This window comes from Macadamia integrifolia, chromosome 4 (assembly GCF_013358625.1).
Source record: "Macadamia integrifolia cultivar HAES 741 chromosome 4, SCU_Mint_v3, whole genome shotgun sequence".
Classification (NCBI taxonomy): Eukaryota; Viridiplantae; Streptophyta; class Magnoliopsida; order Proteales; family Proteaceae; genus Macadamia; species Macadamia integrifolia.
The window spans coordinates 373,918-396,348 of record NC_056560.1 but is presented as its reverse complement, the minus strand read 5'-3'; the positions used below and the strand labels follow the sequence as shown (position 1 = coordinate 396,348).

General features: G+C 40.0%; 1 protein-coding gene across 2 annotated transcripts in view; it reads left to right on the top strand.

Annotated features, from left to right (window-relative positions):
* Positions 1-8,989: 8,989 nt before the first annotated feature.
* LOC122075838 (enhancer of polycomb-like protein 1) overlaps positions 8,990-22,431 on the top strand; it is a 33,262-nt gene continuing 19,820 nt past the window's right edge. Inside the window, exons 1-4 of one of the 2 annotated variants that reach the window (XM_042641006.1) lie at positions 8,990-9,271; positions 9,872-10,283; positions 13,384-13,513; positions 13,624-13,726. In XM_042641006.1, coding sequence (XP_042496940.1) covers positions 10,134-10,283; positions 13,384-13,513; positions 13,624-13,726 — 383 coding nt within the window. In that variant the 5' untranslated portion in view covers positions 8,990-9,271; positions 9,872-10,133. The other variant, XM_042641007.1, reaches the window with a different exon arrangement.

The following is a 22,431-nucleotide window of genomic DNA, read 5'->3' as shown; positions in this document are numbered from 1 at the left end:
TTTAGAGGACTCTGGGACCACTAATAAGCACACTGGCCACCTTATCACCTATGGAATGAAAGAGCTTTGTTTTAGAAACACCAAAACCAGTTGGTAGACCCAAATATTTTGAAGGACCCTCTCCGTAAGCAATCTTTAGAATTTTGGAAAACCATCGCTTCAGCTTTGGGGCTGTATTGGGACCGAAGTATAAAGATGATTTATTTAAATTTATTGCTTGCCCACTAGCCCGACAGAAAATATCCATACATTCCCTCATATTATGAACCTCCTGCAATTTAACCTATGTGAATAAGATGCATTTGTTAGCGAATAAAAGGTGGGTTACAGGTTGTGATCGGTTTCAGATTTTGAGACCATGAAGCTGCCCATTCTCTGTAGTCCCCCGCGACAAATAGCTAAGACCTTGGCCACATGAGATAAACAGAGCAGGCGAGAGCGGATCCCCTTGTCAGATCCCTTGAGTAGGCTAAATTGCACATCTCTCTGCGCCATTCACGAGGACTGAATAAGTGACCGAAGTGACACAACCCATCACCATACTGACAAAGAGACCATCAAAACCCAACCGAGAAAGAATACGAGAGAGAAAGGTCTATTCGATTCGATCATATGCCCATTTCATGTCTAATTTCAAAGCCAGTAGCTTCTTCCTTCTTTTTCCTTTTTATGTAGTGAAATGCTTCATGCGTTGTGAATACATTATTAGAGATGAGTCTTCTTGGTATGAAGGCCGATTGGGCATTTGAGATGATCTGAGGCCGAATTGATTGGAGCCGAACAGCTAATATCTTAGAAATGACCTTGTCTGCAACTCCGTATAGGTTGATGGGTCTGTAATCCTTCACTCATTTAGGGCTTTGTTTCTTAGAAATCAAGCATATAAGCGTATTGTTGTAAGATGGGGGGAGGGACCTTGTTTTCAAAAATTCCACCACAAAAGCAAAGAGGTCTACAGAAGTAATATCCCAAACATGTTGGAAAAAGAAAAGGGGGGTACCCGTCAACACCTGGAGCTTTTAATGGCTTCATAACAAAGAGAGCTCTTTTGACTTCCTTTGTATAAGGGACAGAACAAAGAAGCTGATTATCAACAACTGAAACCCCTAGTTGCAAATGTTGTAGAATCAAATCAAGCGCCTCGTCATCAATGCCTTTGGACCTAAATATGCCTCGATAAAATTGATGAACTTCCTCATAGACATCCTGCTCTGAGCTGGTCCATTCTCTCAAGGGAAGCTTCAATTTCAATATGCGAGTTTGTTGTCTCCGTTGGACGGTGAAAGCATGAAAAAATGTCGAGTTTCGATCACCACCCTTTAGCCAATCCACCCGAGACTTCTGTTGCTAAATAATTTCCTTTACATGCTAATGCATCCTCCAACTCCTTACTAACATCATTTTCTTTGCTTTGAGAGGTTGTGTCAAAACAGGCAAGGATTGAAGATTAGGGAGTTTAGCTTTAAGACATCTGGTTTTATCCTGAATTTGTCCTTAATAGCTCTTATTCCAATCTTTGAGAACCCCTTGACAATGATTCAATTTGTTGTGAATAATGGTAGCCGTGGGAGCTTGTTGAGTCTTGGCCCAGGCTTGAGATACTACCCTTTTGCAGTCCAGGTGATGCACCCACATTGCCACAAATTTGAAAGGGCGAGGCCATCTAGTGACTCGACCATTTGTGTCAATTAATATAGGGACATGATCCGAACCAATTGTTGATTTAACAAACACAACAACCTCTGCAAATTTTGTGAGCCAATTGACATTAGCTAGAGCTTGGTCCAGCTGAATTATAATGTTTGCAGATCCATTGCGTTTATTGCTACAAGTGTATAACGGACCGTGAGCACCTAGATTCATGAAACCACATGTTTCGGCCATAGTGTGAAACTGAGATACATCCCGTCCTCCTTTACAATTTCCACCATCCTTTTCCTTATAAGAGAGAAAATAATTGAAATCGCCACAACACATCCATTTCCCTAGTCAGCTCTGACTAATGTGCATTAAGGAGTTCCAAACTTGTTGACGAAAGTTGCGCAACGGATCCCCATTTACGAAAGTGAAGAAAAATTATGCATGATTACTAGTGCTAACATGGCAATCTATAAATCTTAAATTCCCATTCAACACTTTTATGTCAACTTGCTCATTCCATAAAATAGCTAAACCTCCTGCGGTGCCTATCGGAGGTATGGAAAGGCAATTCTTCATTCTCAATTTCTTCAAAAAACCCATCATTTTAATTTAAGAACTCTTTGTCTCCATCATAAAGAAGATATCCGGTTTGTCTTATTTAAAGAGATTTAGTAGAGAATGAACTGTCAGGGGTCTCCCCAATCCCCTACAGTTCCAGCTGATAACTTTCATAATTCCTTATGGGGCTGTTCTCCCCTAGCCTTCATAGGGAAAATCGATAAAAAATCATCTTCATTATAATCAACCTCCATCTGTGATTCCTGCCCAGGCATAGTGGCATTCCGCTGCCTTTTAGATTTGCTCTTACATAGAGCAGGTTCAAGTGTGCTTTGGAGTCGAATTGGTTTAGGGACATGGAGTGATGGGGAGGGTGTCTCGGTTTGGGCTGCAAAGGTGATGGGGTGAGAAGTTTTCACGTGAGCCTGGTGTAGATTAGGAATATTGGGCATGGATTGAGTGGGCTCGAAGCTAGAGAGAGGTTGAGTTTGGGTAGGAGTATCTTGGAGTATGAGGCTATATAATGGGCTGTTGTGTGGCTAGTCGACTAAATGGGCTTTGAAATTGCCCAACAGGTGCCGATGTTGGGCTTGTGGTGTCTGTTGCAGCAGCCCCTGTTAAGGATATAGTGGCAAGGTGAGGTATAAGGGACAACAATATGAGAGGTGGGGAGCCCTTGACTATACTGGCAGAGAAGACTGTAGGGAGCTGGGCCAGTAGGGATGTTAAAGTTTAAGTAGCCGAATTAGAGTGATGATTTGGCAATGATTGGTGATAGGGAATGCTGGCATGGTCATGATATAGGGGCAATAATTAGGTTGGCAAAGAGACGTGCTCAGGGTGTGTGGTACTGCCAGTACGATTGCCATAATGGTTGGGAGGGCAGGTGCATGGCTGTAGTGATCATTGGAGGGTAGTAAGTACACATGGCAAAGGAATGACAGAGGTGTCAGGGTTACTACCTATAAAAATTCCTTCATCTTCTCAGGCAACTTACTGGTAAGAACTCTGTTGGTTGAGATTTGGAGCTACAACAAATCGTTGAGGCATTGACGGGTGGTTCTGGTGCTCCCTGGTGCAGTGAGCATATTCCTCCTCCTCATACGAACCAAATAGTGCGTTCTCCTGTAGCCACTGATCAGGTGCCAAGCCCCTTATGAAAGAGCCCAACCTCCTCAAAATGGTCGGTGAACGGCTTCCTTCTGCAAACTCATAACCATGGATATCCCGTTGAGAAGAAAACACTTCAGGGAGGCGAGACTCTTCATGACCAATAAGTCCATAGATATAGTAGACAAGGGGTAATCGTTTATATTTGACGGCGATATCAACCCAAGTTCCATATCTTCGTCTAGCTGAGAGAGTAGATCGTAGTGGCGTCTGGATATTGAACTATACTCGACACCTCAAGTATTGAACATGAACCCCAAATTGAGTCCCTCTGATAATCGTGGCCTTCCAAGGGGTGCCAATCCTTGTAGCAAGTTGGAAAGCAAAATCCAGAGAGAGGAGATCTAGCAGAACGTCGTGAAAATTGTGCCCAAATTTCAGTTAGGGAGAACTGCCAGGATCCTTCGTCCCTCCATCTTTCCAGAAGCAGGAGGTTACCGGAGACGAACCAAGTACCTTCTTCAAGAACGTTATGCAGATCTGTCGAATGGTGGAAACAAAATAAAACTGATTATCTGCCATAGGAGAGATTTCCACTATTGCGAAGGAATTCCATGCCGTCGGCAAAGCTTCCATCACAGCATGCTTCTTGGATGGTTTACCGGGGAGAATGTACCCAACCAGCGTATTAGACCATGAAACTACTGTAGCGTCCTCTATTGTATCAGCATCTTGAATCACTTCATCCTCTTCATCATCCTGTGGGAAATGATCTCGTGAGACATTTTTTGATTCTCGACCTCGGGCTCGGCCTCTACCTCTGCTACGACCAAGAACCACAATTCAATGGGAATCTAAGAAAATTAGGGTGGAGGAAATGGGGAGAAAAAGGCTCACCAGAGTAGACACAGGCATGGTAACAACACTCAAAGGGGAGGAGTGGCGACACTCACAGAGGAGGAAAAAAATATCGCATTTTCGTCCTGGTCACAAATGTTAAGTCTATACTTACCAAAGGTGGGGTGGACAGATTTTAAGGCTATGGCCATCCCTTGTCCACCCCCAATCCATTAATTTCCAGCAAGTAAGGTTGTCAATTTGGTTATAAGATAGACATTTTAATAACTTATCATCATTATATCTCCCAACTATATCTAAAGTTCATATCAATAGTCAATGCATGACAGGAGACACAAAGACTGTCTATATAAAGAAAATGGGGAAAATAGTTTGGCCATATGGTCGTCTTAGCTCAATAGGTAAAAGAATGTGGCTTGTGTAACACATGATGTGGGTTGAAGTCATAGAGACACATGATGTAGGTTGAAGTCATGCAAACATCTTGTGTAACACATTATGTGGCTTGTGTAACACATGTTGTGGACCTAGGGGAAGGGGAACACTATTACTAAACACAATAATAGATTAGGGTTAAAATCGGGCCGGACCAGCCTAGCCTAGCCTAGCTCTGACTTCGGGTTGCATCGGGTTGACCTTTATAACCGGGTTAGATAGGGTTCGGGCCGTCAGGACCAAACTTACACCCCAACAAAAGAAAGTTGTAAAACCATATTTGACCCAGGAGAGTCAACCACGTCGACTCAAAAATTATCCAAAACTTGGTTAGGAATCTATGAAACTCGTTCAAGTTTTTTATTATTTTTTTATTTTATTTTAAGGAAATGACATAACTCAACCTATGTTTTTCGATGCTTGGCATAAATGTAGACTTGTTGATGAGACAAAAACTCCCCGAGTAAAGGCCTTTTTGTTTTGGCCAACCGAAAACTATTTGTGAACATGAATGGCTGAATAGTTGTGAAGCCTCAATCCAGCATTCCCCTTTCACCATTTTCATGAGAGTTATGGAGTTTAAGACACTAAATATTGTTTCAAATCTTACTTCGTTTCATCATCTCATGGAGAGAAAGATAGAGATTTGTTTAGAAAGTGAAAGAAAAACATGTGCAAGCAATCTCTCCAACTTGAGAAGATCCAACACTAAAATATGTATTAAGCCACATATCTCTCGTCTCTCCTCTGAGACCATAGTTCTTGCTATTTCCGTTCTTCATTGTGTTTGGTATTCGAGTTGGGGTTTCTTGCAACAGAAACAACTGGAAGGAAGAATAAAAAAAAATATATTGAAGATAAAACTTGCTAACCAGTCGCATGCGCTTGATTTCAAGTTTCTCCCCATCGTGAGAGCTTCGAAACCGAAGCTCTGTCTCCTTTCTCCTAATATCTACTCCCACTTTTACCCCATAAGAACAAAAGAACAAAAAAAATCTCCACTCCCACACGTATTATCGATCTACTACTCTATTCATCCATTATTTCCCTTTTTATCCCTTGATACCACCAAAGTCCTTTAAATTAAATCAACAAAAGGACTCTATGTATGTTACGTGCAAGCACTACAGTAGTGGGTGGTTATTGTTAAGAGGGAGTCGTAAGTTATTGTATCTATAATTACTAGTTAGAGTCATGCAGTAATGGGTCACTTAAGTATAGGAGAAGTGAAAGGAGATGGTATGTAATGACTGTATACAACCTATTATTTATTGGTATTTTCGGAATAGGATAAGCATGAATTGGATTTCTTACAATTTCTCTATAGACGAAAGAGGGTCGACGACCTCCTAATTACGCCAAACCTTCCTAAATTATCTCCATTGCTGTATTCTTTGCCTTCTTCACAATATGGAAATGTGGACAGAGCGTGCACGTACCAACTTGGTATCAAAGCCGACGCACGGATGAAAGGGTGGAGAAATTAAAATGTGAGGTAGAGTCTCTCAAAGAAGGCTAACAACAAATCATGAACAAGCTAAATGAGGTGTTGAAAAGGCTTGGATTGTGCACAACAGATCCATAATGTATAGCAGAGACCTCCATCATCCCACCCCTAACCCATGAGGATCGACATAATAATATCATGGGTAGCCGACAAAATGGGTATTTTCACTCCTTCACTCAAAAACTTGTAAAGCTGGGCTTCCCTCGCTTTAATGGGAAGGAGGATACAACAAGCTGAAAGTGTTGTGTGGAGCAATTTTTTCAGTTCCACCAAACCCCAGAGAAGGAACGGGTTGCACTTGCCTCATTTCATTTGGAAGGAGATGCCCAACTCAGGTATCAGCTCGTTCGAAAATAAGGGGGAGACATGACATGGCAACACTTTTGCATGTTACAATCAAAGTAACAAATTAATAAATTGCAAAGGAGAGATAAATAATATTGAAACCAATGGATATATAGAGTCTCTATCTAAATCATTGTTAAAACTAAATTAATTATTATCATTGTAAGGGGATGATAACTAATATTGAAATCACGTAACAAACCCTATTATCAAATTATTCATTTAATTGTCTAACTAATTTTGTACAGTGAATAAGGATATCAATAGAAGTATTGTTATGGATATATTTCTATATTAATGACATCATACTTATTTATTTGCAACCATTTTTTTCCCTCTTTGGGTAAGCAACAATTCCTCATAGAATCATAAATCTTCTCGCTATTATATCAACCTACTAGTGATTTTATTATCGTTTTCTGATCAATTTATAGTTTAAATATCGGTTGATTTAGTGTGATCTAGTTTTCAGACGGTCCCATCATCCTCTAATCCAAAACCGATTTTATAAGGATAGGTTTGGTTGGGTTTGGGTTTTTTGTTTGGTTTCGATCAGTTTTACCAATTTGGCATAAGTTTTGACACCCTAAAGTCAAGGATGTTAATCAAATTCCGAATTTGATTATTCCTCGTATCAAGTAAGGGATGTTGGGATCCGGCCGTATTTGATTTGTTTACATATTGAGTGAGCCATATGTAATGTTGGCATCTAGGGGTGTAAGTTTGGCATTGGTGGGCCGAACCTGCCCTTAGCTAAAACCCAATCTAATCCCGTTACAAGGGTCAACCCGCCGAGCCTGACCTAACCCTGACCAGGGTTAGGCTGGGCATAGGTTGAGACCTAGACTCGTCCTGACCCAATTTTAACCATGATCTATTATTATGTTTAATAATAATGTTCCCCTTCACTTAGGCCCACATCATGTACTATACAAACGTTACACAAGGTGTCTGTATGACTCTAACCCGCATCACGTGGTATGCAAGCCACATACCCTTACCTATTGAGCTAAGACGACCAAATGGTCAAATTATTTCCCCCTTTTTCTTTTCATAGGCTATGTTTGTGTCTCATGTCATGTATTTGTATGAACTTTAGATACAACAACGGACATGAAGAATTAGGCCAAATTTGGCCTTTACAGTTTCTGGAAGATTTGGTGGTGCGAGACGATTAAAATGTCTATCTTACAACTAATTTGACAATCTTGTTTGTTGCAAACTTATGGATTAGAGGTGGACAATGTCTGGCCATAGTCTTAACATCTCTCCACCCCCTTCCCTTTGGTTAGTACATGCTTAACATTTGTGACCCTTTGTAGGAAAAAAAATACAGGACCAACCAAGGTCAACTCGGCCCAACCCTGAGCCTACGTTGAGTTTTGAGGATCTAAGGTTGAGTTGGGGTTTTAAGATGCCCAGCCCAACCCGGCCTTGTTTCACCCATCGACATCAATCGATGCCATTCACCTTGTTCGTTTGGGAGTACACTATCTCCTCTTATTCCCTCATTTATTTGAAACAATCACGAACCCGTTTTCTCCTTTTTTGTTTCTGTCTCGAAAACCCTAAACCCCTCCATCAAACCATTGATCTCTTATGACATTAGCATTGGAGATTTGCCTTACTTGAGCCCCACGTTGCTAGAATCCGCATGTATCAGAGCGTCTTGACCCATTGTAGATAGGGGTGCAACAGGGGCCGGGTTGGGCTGGGTTTCTTAAAACCCTAGCCCAACCCTGAGTCCCCTTAACTGGGCCCAAATCCACCCTAACCCTGACTCAGGGCCGCAAAAATTCAACTTTGGCCCCACCCTTCAGGGTTCAACCCAACCTTTTCCCGCCCTGATTGACCCTCATTTTTCAAGGTCGGGCCAGGATGACCCTGACCCTGACCTTGATTGACCCTAACATTGGTTTGCCATCAAGGGTTGGGTATACTCTGACCATGCAAAATACGAAATAACTTAAAAATAAAAAATATGTATAATAAAGAGGAGATAAAAAATACGAAGTTACAAATTTCTTGGTAAAAAAATGCAAGAGAGATCTTATTTTTTTTTTTGGTAAAAAAAGCAAGAGAGAACGGTGAAAAGATATATTAGGAGTTTTGAGGTATCAATGACTCAATGTCAAACAATATATAAAAAAATAAGTTAAATTCAGGGTTAACATCAGGGTCACAATCAGGGTCAACATCAGGGGTAAAATTCAGTGTCAGGTTTAGGGCAGGTTGGGCGGGCCAAATACATCAACTCTTATCCGCCCTGACCCTGAGTCAGGGTCAGAAATTTCAGGGTTGGGCTGGCCCTCAAGGCCAAAATTTTTGGATTGGTACTTATTCGGGATCAAGGAGAGCCAAGGGCAGGTTTGGACCGTTAGGGCCAAACTTGCACCCCTAATTGTAGAAAAAAAAAATGCAGGACTAGCCAAGGCCAGGGTTGATTTAGGGGCGAGTTTTGGGGATCTAAGATTGAGTTGGGGTTAAACCCGGCCTAACCCGGCCCTGTTTCACCCATCGTCATCTATCGACGCCATTCACCTTGTTCGTTTGAGAGTACAGTGTCCTCTTCTTCCCTCCCTTTGGGTCCTTCAAAAGAGTCACGAACCCGTTTTCTCCTATTCTGTTTCTGTCTCGAAAACCCTAAACCCCTCCATCAAACCATTGGTCTCTTCTGACATTAGCATTGGAGATTTGCCTTTCCTGAGCCCTAATTCGCTGGAATCTACACGTATCAGAGCGTCTTGACCCTTTGCCAACACTGATTCCTGTGTTGGCACCTCGTCCATCAATTGACAATATCGAAATTGAATGCAGGTATCCCTTTGCCAATTTACGTTTTACTACTACAATTGGGATTCGGAAGGTTTTTTGTCATTAGAATTTCAAGAGAAGCTGCGATTGTTATTTGTTCTGTTTAAATATCGTCCTACGTACCCAACTCAGGCCAGGTGCTTTTTCCCATTATGAGTTTTTATTCCTGCGTTGTTTCCTTGATGACTTCCTTTTGTCTGTTTTGAATGCATTTTTTGCTCGAAATTCAATAATGAAAATCCTCGCTGAACACGAACATCAAACTAGGGCTTCACTTAACAGTTTATGGAATTTGTTCACTCACTGCTAGGTGCAGTGAGCGGTCTGATTAGTACATACTTTTTCATTTGAAGCTCAACATTCGAGAGAATTCATACCTGCTGCTTCATCTCTTTATTAGAGCGTTTACACATGTTTAGGGTTTATGATTCTCTTTATTATTATTATTATTATATTTTTTTTTCCTTTTATCTTGGTGGAGTTTCATTTATTATCGAAATTTGGTATTTTAAATGTACTTTAATTGCTCAATAATTATTATTTCCCCCTGTTTTCTTGTTGGTTGAGCTCCGTCTTTTATGTTCTGTTTTTTTTGGTGGGCAGAATATTTGTAATTTCCCTGTTGGTAAACTTCCTGAGTGACAACTGATGGGAAATCGGGCTGCATTTACTTTGAGTTTGCTGTGCTACTAACAGAATGATCTGAGCAAGTTGGCCTGACAAAAGGGGTTGGCTTCTATTTTGATCTCTATCACTTCAGAGTAATTGTAGATTTGTTGATTATATTTGTTTCATCCTCATCTGTGAGTGAATGCGGAAGGCATGACCACAAAGAAATATTCGATTCATTTGGAGATGAGCGGACATGAATAGGCTGTCATTCCGGCCTCGTCCTCTCGACATTCATAAGAAACTTCCAATTGTTAAATCTGTCAAGGAATTTGAAGATGAAGAAACCACAACTTCTACACGCAACTCACAGATACTACGCCTCACCGCAGAGGCTGATAATGAGGTAATGGTTATATTCTCAATTACCTGAGTTAACATCTCGTTTGATGTATTTCTGTTGCAACTGAATATGATTTCTAAATTTGATTCCTTTGCAGTGTACTGATTCTGTATTTGTTTTCTTTATGATTATCAATACTATAATTATGGAGTCATATATTTTCCTGCATTCTGTAGATGAATTTCTGATTTATGTGAGCTAATTATCCTATTTGTCATATATTCAAGACGTGCTCTCTTATGGCAACCTAGCTCTGGTTTCAATTATTTGTCTAGAAAGCCACCCCACTGACTTAAGAACATGATTTTGTATAGAAAATTGATTTTGAAGTTTCATATATTATATAAATTGCATTCCACTCTAACAGAATCTAGCATTTTCTGTAATTTGAGAAACTTTATAATCACTTTAAAACACTTCATATTTGTTGAACTCCCCATTTAGTTGGGATAAGGCCGAGTTGTGTTGTTGCCTATTGTGTTGGCCTCAAATTTACCTGTGAGTCGTAGTAGGTTCATCTATTTCATGGACCCTCCTGTGCCCATTCAAGACTGTCATGTGCAAGGAAGGAAGAACTCTGGAACGGGGGCCTCATCAGGAGTCTCTGATCCCAATATCGAACACGGCCTGAGTTTGGATGTTCACAGCGCCAATGGTAGCCTCTTCATTTTGCTAAATTAGGGTTTCTTAGTCCTAGTTTTGCATCAAAATCACCTAATGGTTGAGGAAATCATTTTCTTTATCCACGAATCCATTCTGCTTAGTAGTAGTTGCCATTTGGCTGAATAAACTTCAACTGCATTGACTTGTAAAATCCCAAATGCAACTCACAAATCACAATAGCATTATGCTATTCCTGTCTCCTAGGATCAAAGAAAATAACTTTCAAACTGAAGAAAAAAAAGAAGAAGAGGCAAATATCTTTCCATGGCATGCTAATAGGAATCTAAGTGTTGGCACTATTGGAATTAGGACTTAGGGCTGGTGATGCAATTCAGAAGAACCAAGGAGGTCAGTAGCAAATAAGGCCTTTGGGCTAGACCAAGAATAGATCAATATGTTTTATTTTGAGTGTCCAATGGATTGTATCCACCATGGGCTTACTATTTTGGGTTTTGTATTTTAATGGGCCAATTCTATTAGACCGAATATGAAGGATTTAAGGGCTATATGGGATAGTGTTATTTCTAGTTTAATAAGTTGTATTCTTATTTAGAAGGGTTTCTAAAAGGATTGGATGGATATGTTACAAGTCAGCCATAATTTTTATTTTGTTAATTTCAATAAGTTTTGTGAAATACTTGGATTGTAAGGGATTCCTCCTTCCATGCATGGGGTTTCCTATTTTTCTTATGTCATTGAAGTTATAAAGAAAATGTAGGGGATGACACTACATTGGATGATATGAGAAATAATTTTGCTTTGAGTTTTTGAGTTCTATGAGAGTGTGCATGGTTCTGTGGATCCAGAACTGCTCTACTGTGGGATGCAGTTGGGGAACCTTGGTGGGATTCCTTCTCCACAGATAGGTGCGAGGCCTAACATATCCTTTAATCCTATATCTTCTTCTTCCATTAACAGGTCATATTTCTTCAATATTTACAGCCTGTGTATACCAACTTGGTCTCGGTCTTCTGTTGGATTTTGATTTATTACTGTTCAGTAATCTTTTGTGGTTTTATTATCAGTTTGCAGATCTCATCTTAGTGCAGAAACCCCTATCAACACCATTAATCACTAGTGTTGGTAGTACCGTGTTTCTTCATGTGGTGTCCTGCACAGCAACTTCCATGGCTTAGTTGCTGTTTGAACAGATCTGCAATACTTGGATATCCTCATTGAATTGTTATATTAACAGGTCAGAGTTGATTCAAAGTGCTAGCTTTACAACTTCATTCACATTGAACGGAAAGCTTCCCACGGAGGGGTGAGAAATTACTAGAACGGATATAAGTATAGCCAATGTATCATGTGTGTGTTGGGGAATCAGCACTTAAGACCCCATTTACCCAAACCAAGGAAGTGGGTCCAACAAAGGTCAAAGAAGACAGACTCCCTCCCTCTCGGAAAAAAAATGTCTTCTATTTCCTCCATTTCCTTGGTGTGGTATGGGCTTCAATTGTAACTAGGCCTTGTGAGTACCTGATCATAGGGGTGTCAAACGGTGCGGTTTTGGTTATTTGGTTTGGTCCCAATTCAGTTTACATTTTGATAAGGTGAAACCAAAACCGCACCGGATAGGAATAAGGTGTAATCAGAATCGTTTTCATCCGGGTTCGGTTTTAGTGGTTTTTAATCGGTTTTGTTATTCGGTTCACAACCAGTTTACATGCAGTTAATAGTGTCGTTTTAGAAAATGGTTTGCATCCTACAACTAGTGTGAATCCTACAAATATTAAATTTCCTAAAGAGTTAAGACAATACACATTTATTTTGCCAAGGACAATATACTTTCTATGTAAAAGACTACACATATGATAACTAATTAACTATGATCCTAGACATTAGAAAATCAAGAAGTGTGATTGTGTGAAAGTGAAGCTCCTTTCTCGGTTAGTACTTTGCTTCCCCCCCTTTTTCGTAGAGACCCATCGAAATTCAAAACACTTTAAGTCCTTAATACTAGGTGCCGGTTGACCATCGGTTTCGAACCGAACTGGAATTATGGCCTATAAAATCAAAACCGAATTAATTTACTACGGTGCAATTCGGTTCGGTTATAACCAGTCGGTTTTGGTTCCGATAAACGGTTTCGGTTATATATTGACACCCTTACCTGATCAGAGGGAGTGCAATGAAATTCGTCCCCACAAACCTTGATCATTCATGCTAGATGTTTTGGTTCATTACTATGTAACATCCATGGGCTATTACATTGTATAATGGGTTCTGATCTTCCAATCTTGAGTCTTGACTAGCCTTGTTGATTATTTTTCTCTAATATGTTGCTTTGATGATACGGAAAATCTTATTAGTTGTAGTACAGATATATTTTGGTAACATGATATGTATGTTGTGTTGTATGATCAACATACTGTAGTTGCTTTATGATGAATTATTATTAGCTTCACTTCAACTGATTAACAATAATTGTTTCTTATAGGTACATCAAATTCCTAGTAAGAAAAGCACTCCTGAAATACCTACTCCTCAGTTTGTCATTGTGGATACATACGAAAGAGATTATTCCCGCACCTTCACCCAGCCAACATCTTATTTACGCGGCAGGGGAGGTTTGTTTCCCCAAATGTTCCTCATCTGTTCATTAGAAGGTTAAAGGTGTTTCTGCAAGTTTAGCTAATACAAATTTCTACCTTTGAGACTTTGCTTTGACAATTTGCAGTTCGGTCTGATCTTGGAGAGTTTGTTGAGTATGATCTGGACAATGTGGATGAGGATTGGCTTAGAGAATTCAACAGTGAAAGGAAGATTCTTTCACCTGAAAAGTAAAGTCATTCTTTTAAGACATTTTTTTATCAACCATAATTTTTCTTTTTCTCTGATATTTCTGCCCTCTAGTAATGCAAAGTATACTCCTTTTTTTTTTTTTTTTTTTTTTCTTGTACTGAGTGAGAAAGTTAATTGGGGGGTTTTTTTTTTCGCAAGGATTTTCTGTCGTTGTTGTTGATATAGCCTGGAACCCATGTTCTGCATGGTTATCTGTGATAATGTAATTATTTTATATTGCATACAAGAGTATAAAGTATATATGATAAAGGAAAATTAGTTAAATAGGTTTGAAACATATCAAGAAACAGAAGTTAATATGTTCAAAGGTGAGACAGGTAAGGATAAAGTAATTTAACATTTTAAAGAATATGTTTGATACATTGACATTCCAATTTGACATTTTATTGATGCAAGTGAATGCTAGAAATGAAATTGACTCAAAGGAGTCTGGGACAATTCCTAGAGGGGTTAAGTGGTTTCCAAATGGTTTTTGAACCAGATAGGTCCGGAAAGTGATTTTTGGGGGTTGTCATTTAAATTTTGAAATCAAAAGTAAAGAAATGCTTCGAAGTACTGTAGAAGGCAGCAAAGGTGAGTGACATAGCGGGAGCCTAGGAAGTGAGAATTTAAAAGGCTCTAGAAGGAAGCCTAGGGAGGTTAAGAACCTTAAGTCAGACATAGACTATTAGAATTGAGAAGAGACCAAAGGGTTAGTGGCAGAAATGTTGCAAATCATTGAAAGGAATTTAACAGAGATAAGATGACAATGAAACTCCTGTCATTGGGGTTGCATGGATTGGATCAATAAGACAAACATACAATCTGGGTGTTAATTCATAATGGATCTTGGATCATTTCTTTAGAAAGTTCTTTCTGAAGTGGACACATTGATGTAGGGAACATGTCCACTTATTGAAAGCCATCTCTCCTGTCGACTTCATAGTCTCATTGAGGGCTGTTGTCTCTCTAGGTAGCAAGAACCTGTATCTCACAGATCGTGGAAGCCAAAGCCAAAAAACTTTCTTTATTCAAATTGTGGGTATGGATGCTTACCGCCTACACATTTAAAGAAATAGAAATCCTCATTTGAAACAGCCAGCCGATAGGATTACAGATTCTAAACATATAATGACTGGATAACATAAAACAAAATAGAAATAGACTCGGAAATCTCCCACTCATGGTAATAGGAGAAATCCTGTTGTGATTAAAAGTATTTAAATAGAGAAGTAAATAAAAGACTGACATGGCTGGGACTTATAGATCCTATCCAGGCCAATAGGATACAGGGAAAGAAAACTAATACTGGTCTTTGAGAGAGACCAGACAACTCTCTAACCGGGGTAAACCAGAACCTGGTTTGGCTGAATCAAAAAGGTCCAGTTCTAGGGAATCTTAGGCTGCTGAATGGGCATGCTTCCCTTCCTCCTGTGTCTGTAGGTGTGCTGGAACCTATTTGCATCATCTCTTCCAGGCTTGAAAGCATTTGCCTTCGTTGAATGTGAAAGAGCCATGTATTTCTCGCAGAGGTCTGGGTTGAGCTGCTTGAAATCATCCGCATGATTCTATGTGCAATCAGTCTTCAAGCATCCCTTCCAGTTGACAAGGAATGAATGATAGTTGCCTCCAATCTGCGTCATAGTGTATATGACTACGTGTTGTAAACTATATCTTCAATATCATCCTTGAGTGGTGTAGCAAATTGAGGAAGCTGAATGGAACGTTCCGTGTGATGTAGATCCACATTATGGGCTGTGCTATCGTAGGAGGAAAGCCCAGCCCAAGTAGCCATCGAACCAGCTCTATAGCTGAGTTCGATCCATGGTTAATAAGGCCCATCGGCCAACCTTAAGTAGCTATTAATTAGTACATGTTAGTTACCTAATTTGTCTAGGTTGCTATTGTTAATTCCTAATGGGAGTACGACTCCTAATTTGATTCCAACTGCTACTATTGTAACTTCAGTCCTCTATTTAAAGGAGGGACTGCTGTAGACACAATTCAGACTTGAATGAATGAAGAATATTGCAGTTTAATTGCTTCTAACAGCTGAGATGGCTGTGGGTGAGATGCCCAGGCTGAGATAGCCATTCCCACCCACATCCCTCTTGATTGTTCTCTTCTTCCCTACTTTATTTTCTGTCCTTTATTATTTTTTTCTGTGAGAGAGGAGTGAGTGAAATACTCTGATTTGTTCAAGACGTACAACCAGAATCGATTCAGTTGAAGGGTAGGGTTCTTGAAGCCCATCGATCTCCATTAACTTCCAATTCTGAGTTCTGATCGGCAAGCCCTTTTAAGGTTTTGTTCTACCTTCCACGATCCACACTTGGAAGCCAGATGAAGTGATCTGCTGCTGTTCTTGAAGAAACCTCTATTCTCTCTGTTTAAAGGTCTGAAATCAAGAAGTCTTGGATCTCCCAAACCAGCCGGCAGAATTCAAAGATAGTTGAGGGTTTTTCAGCACCCTAGGCCCTTCAATCGATCCAGGTTTGAGTCCAATCTGAGCCATCTATCTCCAACTGCAGGTACCCCTTGTTAACCCTAGCCGCATGCCTATTTCTCCCTAGGGTTTTGGTTCCTGTTGCTGGTTCTTGCCACTGATCTGTTCTCTGCTATTACAGGTGTTTATTTATTTAAGGTTCTTTTCTGGTTATTTCCTACTTCTACTGCTGTAATTTATCAAGACTAACTTGAGGGTTAGATCTGATTTGGTTGGACTGTAATTCATTGGGAGTTAGTTGCCTTGTGTGACCTACCTCTGCATTACCGTGTCTCCCTGATCTGAATGGTGACCCACATAAAGAGTTAAACCGACCACATTAAAGAGATCGCTGATAGTCATATATGGTGGCAACTCGTGGACACATGCATTAAGTCCAATCTTCTTTGCACTTTATATGGACCAGTCTTTTGTGGACTCAGTTAGTATTGGTACCAGGAGCAAATCTCTTTGGAGTTATTTGAACCATCTGCTGGGCTGGAACTCGAAAAACAATGGTGACGATCAGACATAGCCTTATTGGTGTTGTTTTATCTTAGCAGGACCATAGAAGTTTCGAAGTTCGGGTGAGGGTCTTTGGTTCCAGCTAGTTTGGGATACTTTAATCTTTCCCTAGATCAGCTTCTACACCTCTTGAAGATACAATTAATCCAAGGAATATAACCTTGGGTAGTATGAAGGGGCACTTCTTTAAGTTCACATATAGCTTTTCAGCTATAAGTACTCACATTACATGCCTCAAATGCTTAAGATGTCCGTCCTCTTTTTTGTTGTAAATTAGTATACCATTAAAGTAAACGACAAGATATTTGCTGATAAAGGATGCAATACCTGAGTCATAACGCGCATGAATGTGCTTGGTGCATTAGTAAGAGCGAAAAGCATGACTTTTTACTCATACAGTCCTTGGTCTTTAATGCGGTCTTCTACGTACTGTCTGGATGGACATGGATCTGGTGTCCACTCTTTAGGGCGATATTTGAGAAGATCTTTGCCCTAGACAACATATTGAGCTTGTCGTCTAATCGAGGGCTTGTAAATCTGTATTTTACGGGGATTTTATTAATCACTTGACTGTCGAAGCACATTGATGCAGTTGGGCATTGGGCTTCTCTTTGATTTAATTCCTATTCCTTTCCTTCTTAGAGCTAGAATCAGTTTGATAGTATTTTAATTTAGATTGGATTTTTATTTTAGTTGCTATGTAGGTTAGTTTCCATTAATTGTTTGATTTTTCCTTTATATTAGTCATGTAATGGATGGAGGAGCTCAGTTTTAGATTTTGAATTGAATGAATCTGAACAATGATGTTTTGGTTGGCAACCATGGCTGCCGATTCCCCTTTATCCCCTCTTTGAATATTTCTCTTTACTTTCCCCTCTGAAATCTCTTCTTTTCTCCTTCCTACCACTCCTATTCTCTGTTGCTGTTATCGGTTCCCTGTTCTGGGCGGTAGATACAGCCCCAGTTTAGAGGATCGACCTCTTTCTCCTTTAAGGTTTCTGGACTGAGAGTTTGGTCGAAAGATCAGTACCAGTAGGCGATACAAACCCAAGAGAAGCACTTCCGAAACTTGGCTTTAGTGTGATAAATCACAACCAGACTGAGATCTGAGTTTTACCGTTGTCAGTTCCAGTTGCAGACTCGAAACTCATCAGATCTGGGCCATTGAGATTTTCAGGTGCTGGATTTATGGAAGACTTGATGCTGCGACTCTTCGCATCCAGTTTCAGGCCAAACTGAGACCTGTCGGCTGAGCTCCATTGAACTGAAGTTACTCCCCTTCGCCTGCCCTGTTTTGTTCCAAGGAAGAAGACCTTATGTCCATTGTGAGCTGTGTATCAAAGGCCTGCAACTACCTCTGGTTTCAGTACCAGAAATTCGATTGAGTCTGAATGCAAGAGCTGCCCTTGAGTCCGCTGGTTTCTGGTTTTCACGACAAGGAGGAGAAGAAGATGGAAGAGTCGTGGGCTGATTAGGGTTTTAAATCCCTGGTTTGACCATAGTGCCCTTCACTTGTTATTCTTCTCTTGTCCTGATTTTATTAGTAATTTCAGAATTCCCCTCCCCTTCTATTTTCTATTGTAGTTTGACCCTATTAATTATTTTCTACTCTTTTAAGTGCTTGAGTGTTCCTGAATTTACAAGATTGCCTCCCAACCATTAGATTGAGATATTTTGTCATTTTTGTGGGCCCTAAGCGATCCGTTTCCAGATTTTTGAAAGCCGGATCCGCATCACACATATGCCATGCCTCAACCTGCTTTGGTGTAAGGAGGATTGTTACGCGCACGGGTTCATACTTTCTTAAATGAAACCTTTTTGTGCAGATAAGCCACTTGCCTTTTCCGCTTGGCATGCTATGTAGGGCTGAGGAGATATGTTGGCTGATCAGGTAACACTGATTCAGGCAGAGTCAAAGGTGTGGAGCAGGTCATCTGGAAGTTCCTCAGGTATAAGGCTGAAAAATCAGATAATAAGTCCTGAATAGGTATAGATTAGTAATATTGAATGGAGAGGTGACTTCCTTTGTAACTAAAGCCAAGGTAAGGCCTTTCCTTGTTGGTTTTAAGGAACCCTTGCTGCTTGGTTCCTCTAGACTACCCATTCTCTAGCTTTCTTTCTTGTTTCTTTACCTGTTCCTGCTGGCTTTCATGGTTTGTTGTGCGTTCTCTGCTGGAACATTTATAGGGTTGAACACAATTTGTTTGCCTTTGAATGATATTTCACCAGACTTCTTTGTTGTAGGAGCCCTATTCCAGAGGAATGGAACACCTTTGGTTGACTCTAACGTGTTACCATTTAGAAGAAACCATGTAGGGTTGTGAATACTTAGATTTGTAAGCTAGCCATATGGCAAAGGTTTTTGTAACTGCATTCACATAGCTGCCTCTATCCACTATTAGGTGTGCAATTCTGGGTCTGCTAGGCATTTGACTGAAGAAAATGCAACGACACTTCCAATCTTCTCCTTATGATTCGTCAACGGCAATGTGTTTGACACTTTTATTTCATAAGTGCCCATATCTTCCTCATCATTCTCAGCTGTGGGTTATTCTTCAATATCGTCCTTTGGTGAGAGTCCTTCATTAAACTCAGTTTCTTCATTAGCTTCAAGACCAGCAACAATAGCATTAGCACTCCTTGATTTATGAGGGTTAAATGTGGTGAAGTCTTATTTTATTGCAGTAATGACATTTCATTTCCAGTTGTAGGAGCCTTTCCTTTATCAACTGATATCTCTCCATATATGTGGTTGGTTAAGTTTGGAGTTGTTGGCCTCCTATACGGCTATACTCCCTGGCTTGATACCAAAAGGTTTAATAGGAATTTTCAATAAATCTTCGGCTTCCAAGGCTGTTTGATAACAATCTTGAATGTCACATACGCTGATCGTACTCATGGTTATTCTAACCTCTGGCCATAACCAAGCCTACATCATGGCATCAGTTCTATGTCACTCTCCTCATCTCCTCTCCACACTAACAATGCACCAAACTTCTCTGTGTATTCAGCCACCGATAAGGTGCCTTGTTGTATTCTATTTAGCTGATCATGAAAGATTGGGGAAGATAGTTTAACTTATCTTTCTTTTCATACCAAGCAATGGGAGCCGTTCCTCGATCTTGCATCCTCCTATTTTGCAGCTTCCGCCTCTTGTTCTCTCAACTAATTTAGTCTTGACTAGTTTCATCTTTTTTGTCTCAATCATGTCGTGCCAGTCGAAGTAATTATCAATAGCATTCAACCAATCAAGAATACCTTTGTGATCAAGCTTTCCACCATACTCCAACTCCCGCTTTACCTGCTGTGTATCATCATTGCGCCTAGGAGGAAAACCATTTTTGTCAAAATAGGACCTCATGTGATCCTCAAATGATGCCAGTGGTGCCAGTGGTGCCTGTGGTGCGGGAGCTCTCTATTGCATCCTGTCGAGAAACTGATGGGTATTCTAAGAAGTGGCTGGTGCTGGAATATCTTCAGCTCGTTGAACTTCTGAATAATTTTTGGTTGTGACACTGTATCCACATGTTGCTCCAGAGAAACCGTATGGTCGGATAATCTGCTGATCAAGTCAGCAAGTTGTCTCATTTTAGGCTTGCAACTCAATAGACAGGATCACAAACTGCTACTTAAAACCAGAACAAAGAAAAATTAATAACTTGAGATCAATAGATCTGATCACTCTGAAACCTTGGTCGAATGACGGTCTAATGGAGTAGAATAAATCACCGAAATTTTGATAGAAATCTGATGGATGGATATTGCTGTGCAGAATATTTTTCTGTAATAGAAAGCGATGCACCAGAAATTTAGGGACTTTAATAACTATCGATCTGAGAGTCAGATTAGAATCGAAGTTGGAATGTATGTTCCCAATGGGATGAGGAACAGACCGTCGTAATTCCAGTCCAATCCAAGGGCTAGATGTCCTTAGGAGTGATCTCCTATTTCCAGCTGGAATGCACCAAAAACAGGGGTGCCGCCAGGTGCTTAAACATCAACCAAGCTTAAAATAAAGAACTCCCATATTTTCCCCAATGATCAGGCTTATGAATCCTTTGGTAATCCCAGAGAAAAATAAAGAGTAAATTAAATAACAAAAGCTGTACTTGCATGCAACCATATGGAAGAAGGAGATATATAATCAGATTTCCTGCCTGACTTGACCAGAATCCCTGCAGTCGACCTCAGAGTCGCATTGCGAGGCTGCCGTCTCTCTCAGTTCCATGTAGCCGAAGTCAAGGCATTCTTTATTCAATAATTGAGGGGGGGGGTTTCTAGAGCCTTACACGTGCTTAACTAGAAAACTAAATATTTGATTCATAATGGTCATAGGAATGACTACTAGCCAATAGGAAACAAGTCTAATAAGAAAAGGAGTTTTAAATAAACAAATCAACATTTTAAAAGGAGTTTAAGACAAATAGAACATTTTGAAAAAACTACCCCATGCTTGCCTGTAGATGTAGACCTAAACAAAGTTCTCGACCAGGTTAAAGATCGAAATTTCAGTTTGAAATCTGGGAATTTTGCCTGCAATGGTGGAAACATTGTTTTTTTTAGAAAGGGAAGAACTCTCTGAGTGAACTCAGAGTTTCAGGGGAGAAGAGAAGAAGTTACACAAAGGGGGGTAAGGAGGAGGTCACACGACCTAGTTTTGCACCATACCCGGCACCATAACATTCAATTCAATTCATTTTCAAATCTGTCCAATTACTTGGGTTACATGCCTTTATATAATAAACTGAAATTAAAACTTGCCTAATAAAATCTAAAATTAAATTAGCAACTCCTAGTTTGCTTCCTAAATTCTAACTAATGAAATTAGAAACAAAATAAAACTTAAATTGGTAACTCCCTAATTTACTATTAACTACCCAAATTAAATGATTGCAAATAATTCCTAAACAAAATAAAATCCTTAAGATCCTAATGAATCCAAAATTCCACTCGGACCCGGTTCATCATGGTTGAGATTGCTCGAAGGGTCAACCCGGTTCAACAACATCAATTCTGCATCAACTCCCCTGATGTTGAGAAAAACTCGTCCACGATTTTTAAAGAATGATAACAATAAAAACCTAAGAACAAGGGTGAAGTGGTCGTCGTTTGTGTCGCGAAAAAAATCCATGATGTGAAGCTTTGGAGGTGCATTCAAGTCCGGAAAATCATGGGGCAGAATGAATTCATGATGGTGAACAAGTGGCACTGCATTGATGTCCTTCATTGCTTGATCCACAATTTCCTCACTTTCTATTGTCATCATCTGTACCATAATAGAACGCCTTCCATTTGTGTTGATGCATCTGGTTCGTCTTCTGGTTGTACTATGAGTATCATTTTCTTTAACTTAACCAATCCATGAAGATCAAATTTTTTACGCATGTGGTAAGCCTGGAGGGTGCACACATTATTATCATGATCAAGAATACCGTCCTGTTGTTCCAACCAGCCTCGACCCAATTTAATGATGCACTGAGGAGAGTCAAACACTTCACAAAAAGCACCATCATAATAAGGAGGAACATAAAATCCAACAAATACATTATACTCCGACTCAAAAATAATTTGACTGGTCTCTGATAATATATCCACCATAGATCTGGAGACAAAATTGTCATCTAGTCGCTCATCAATTAACAATTTAGCTGACTTTCCATTGGGTGACCGCACTCGAAATTTGAACACAAACGA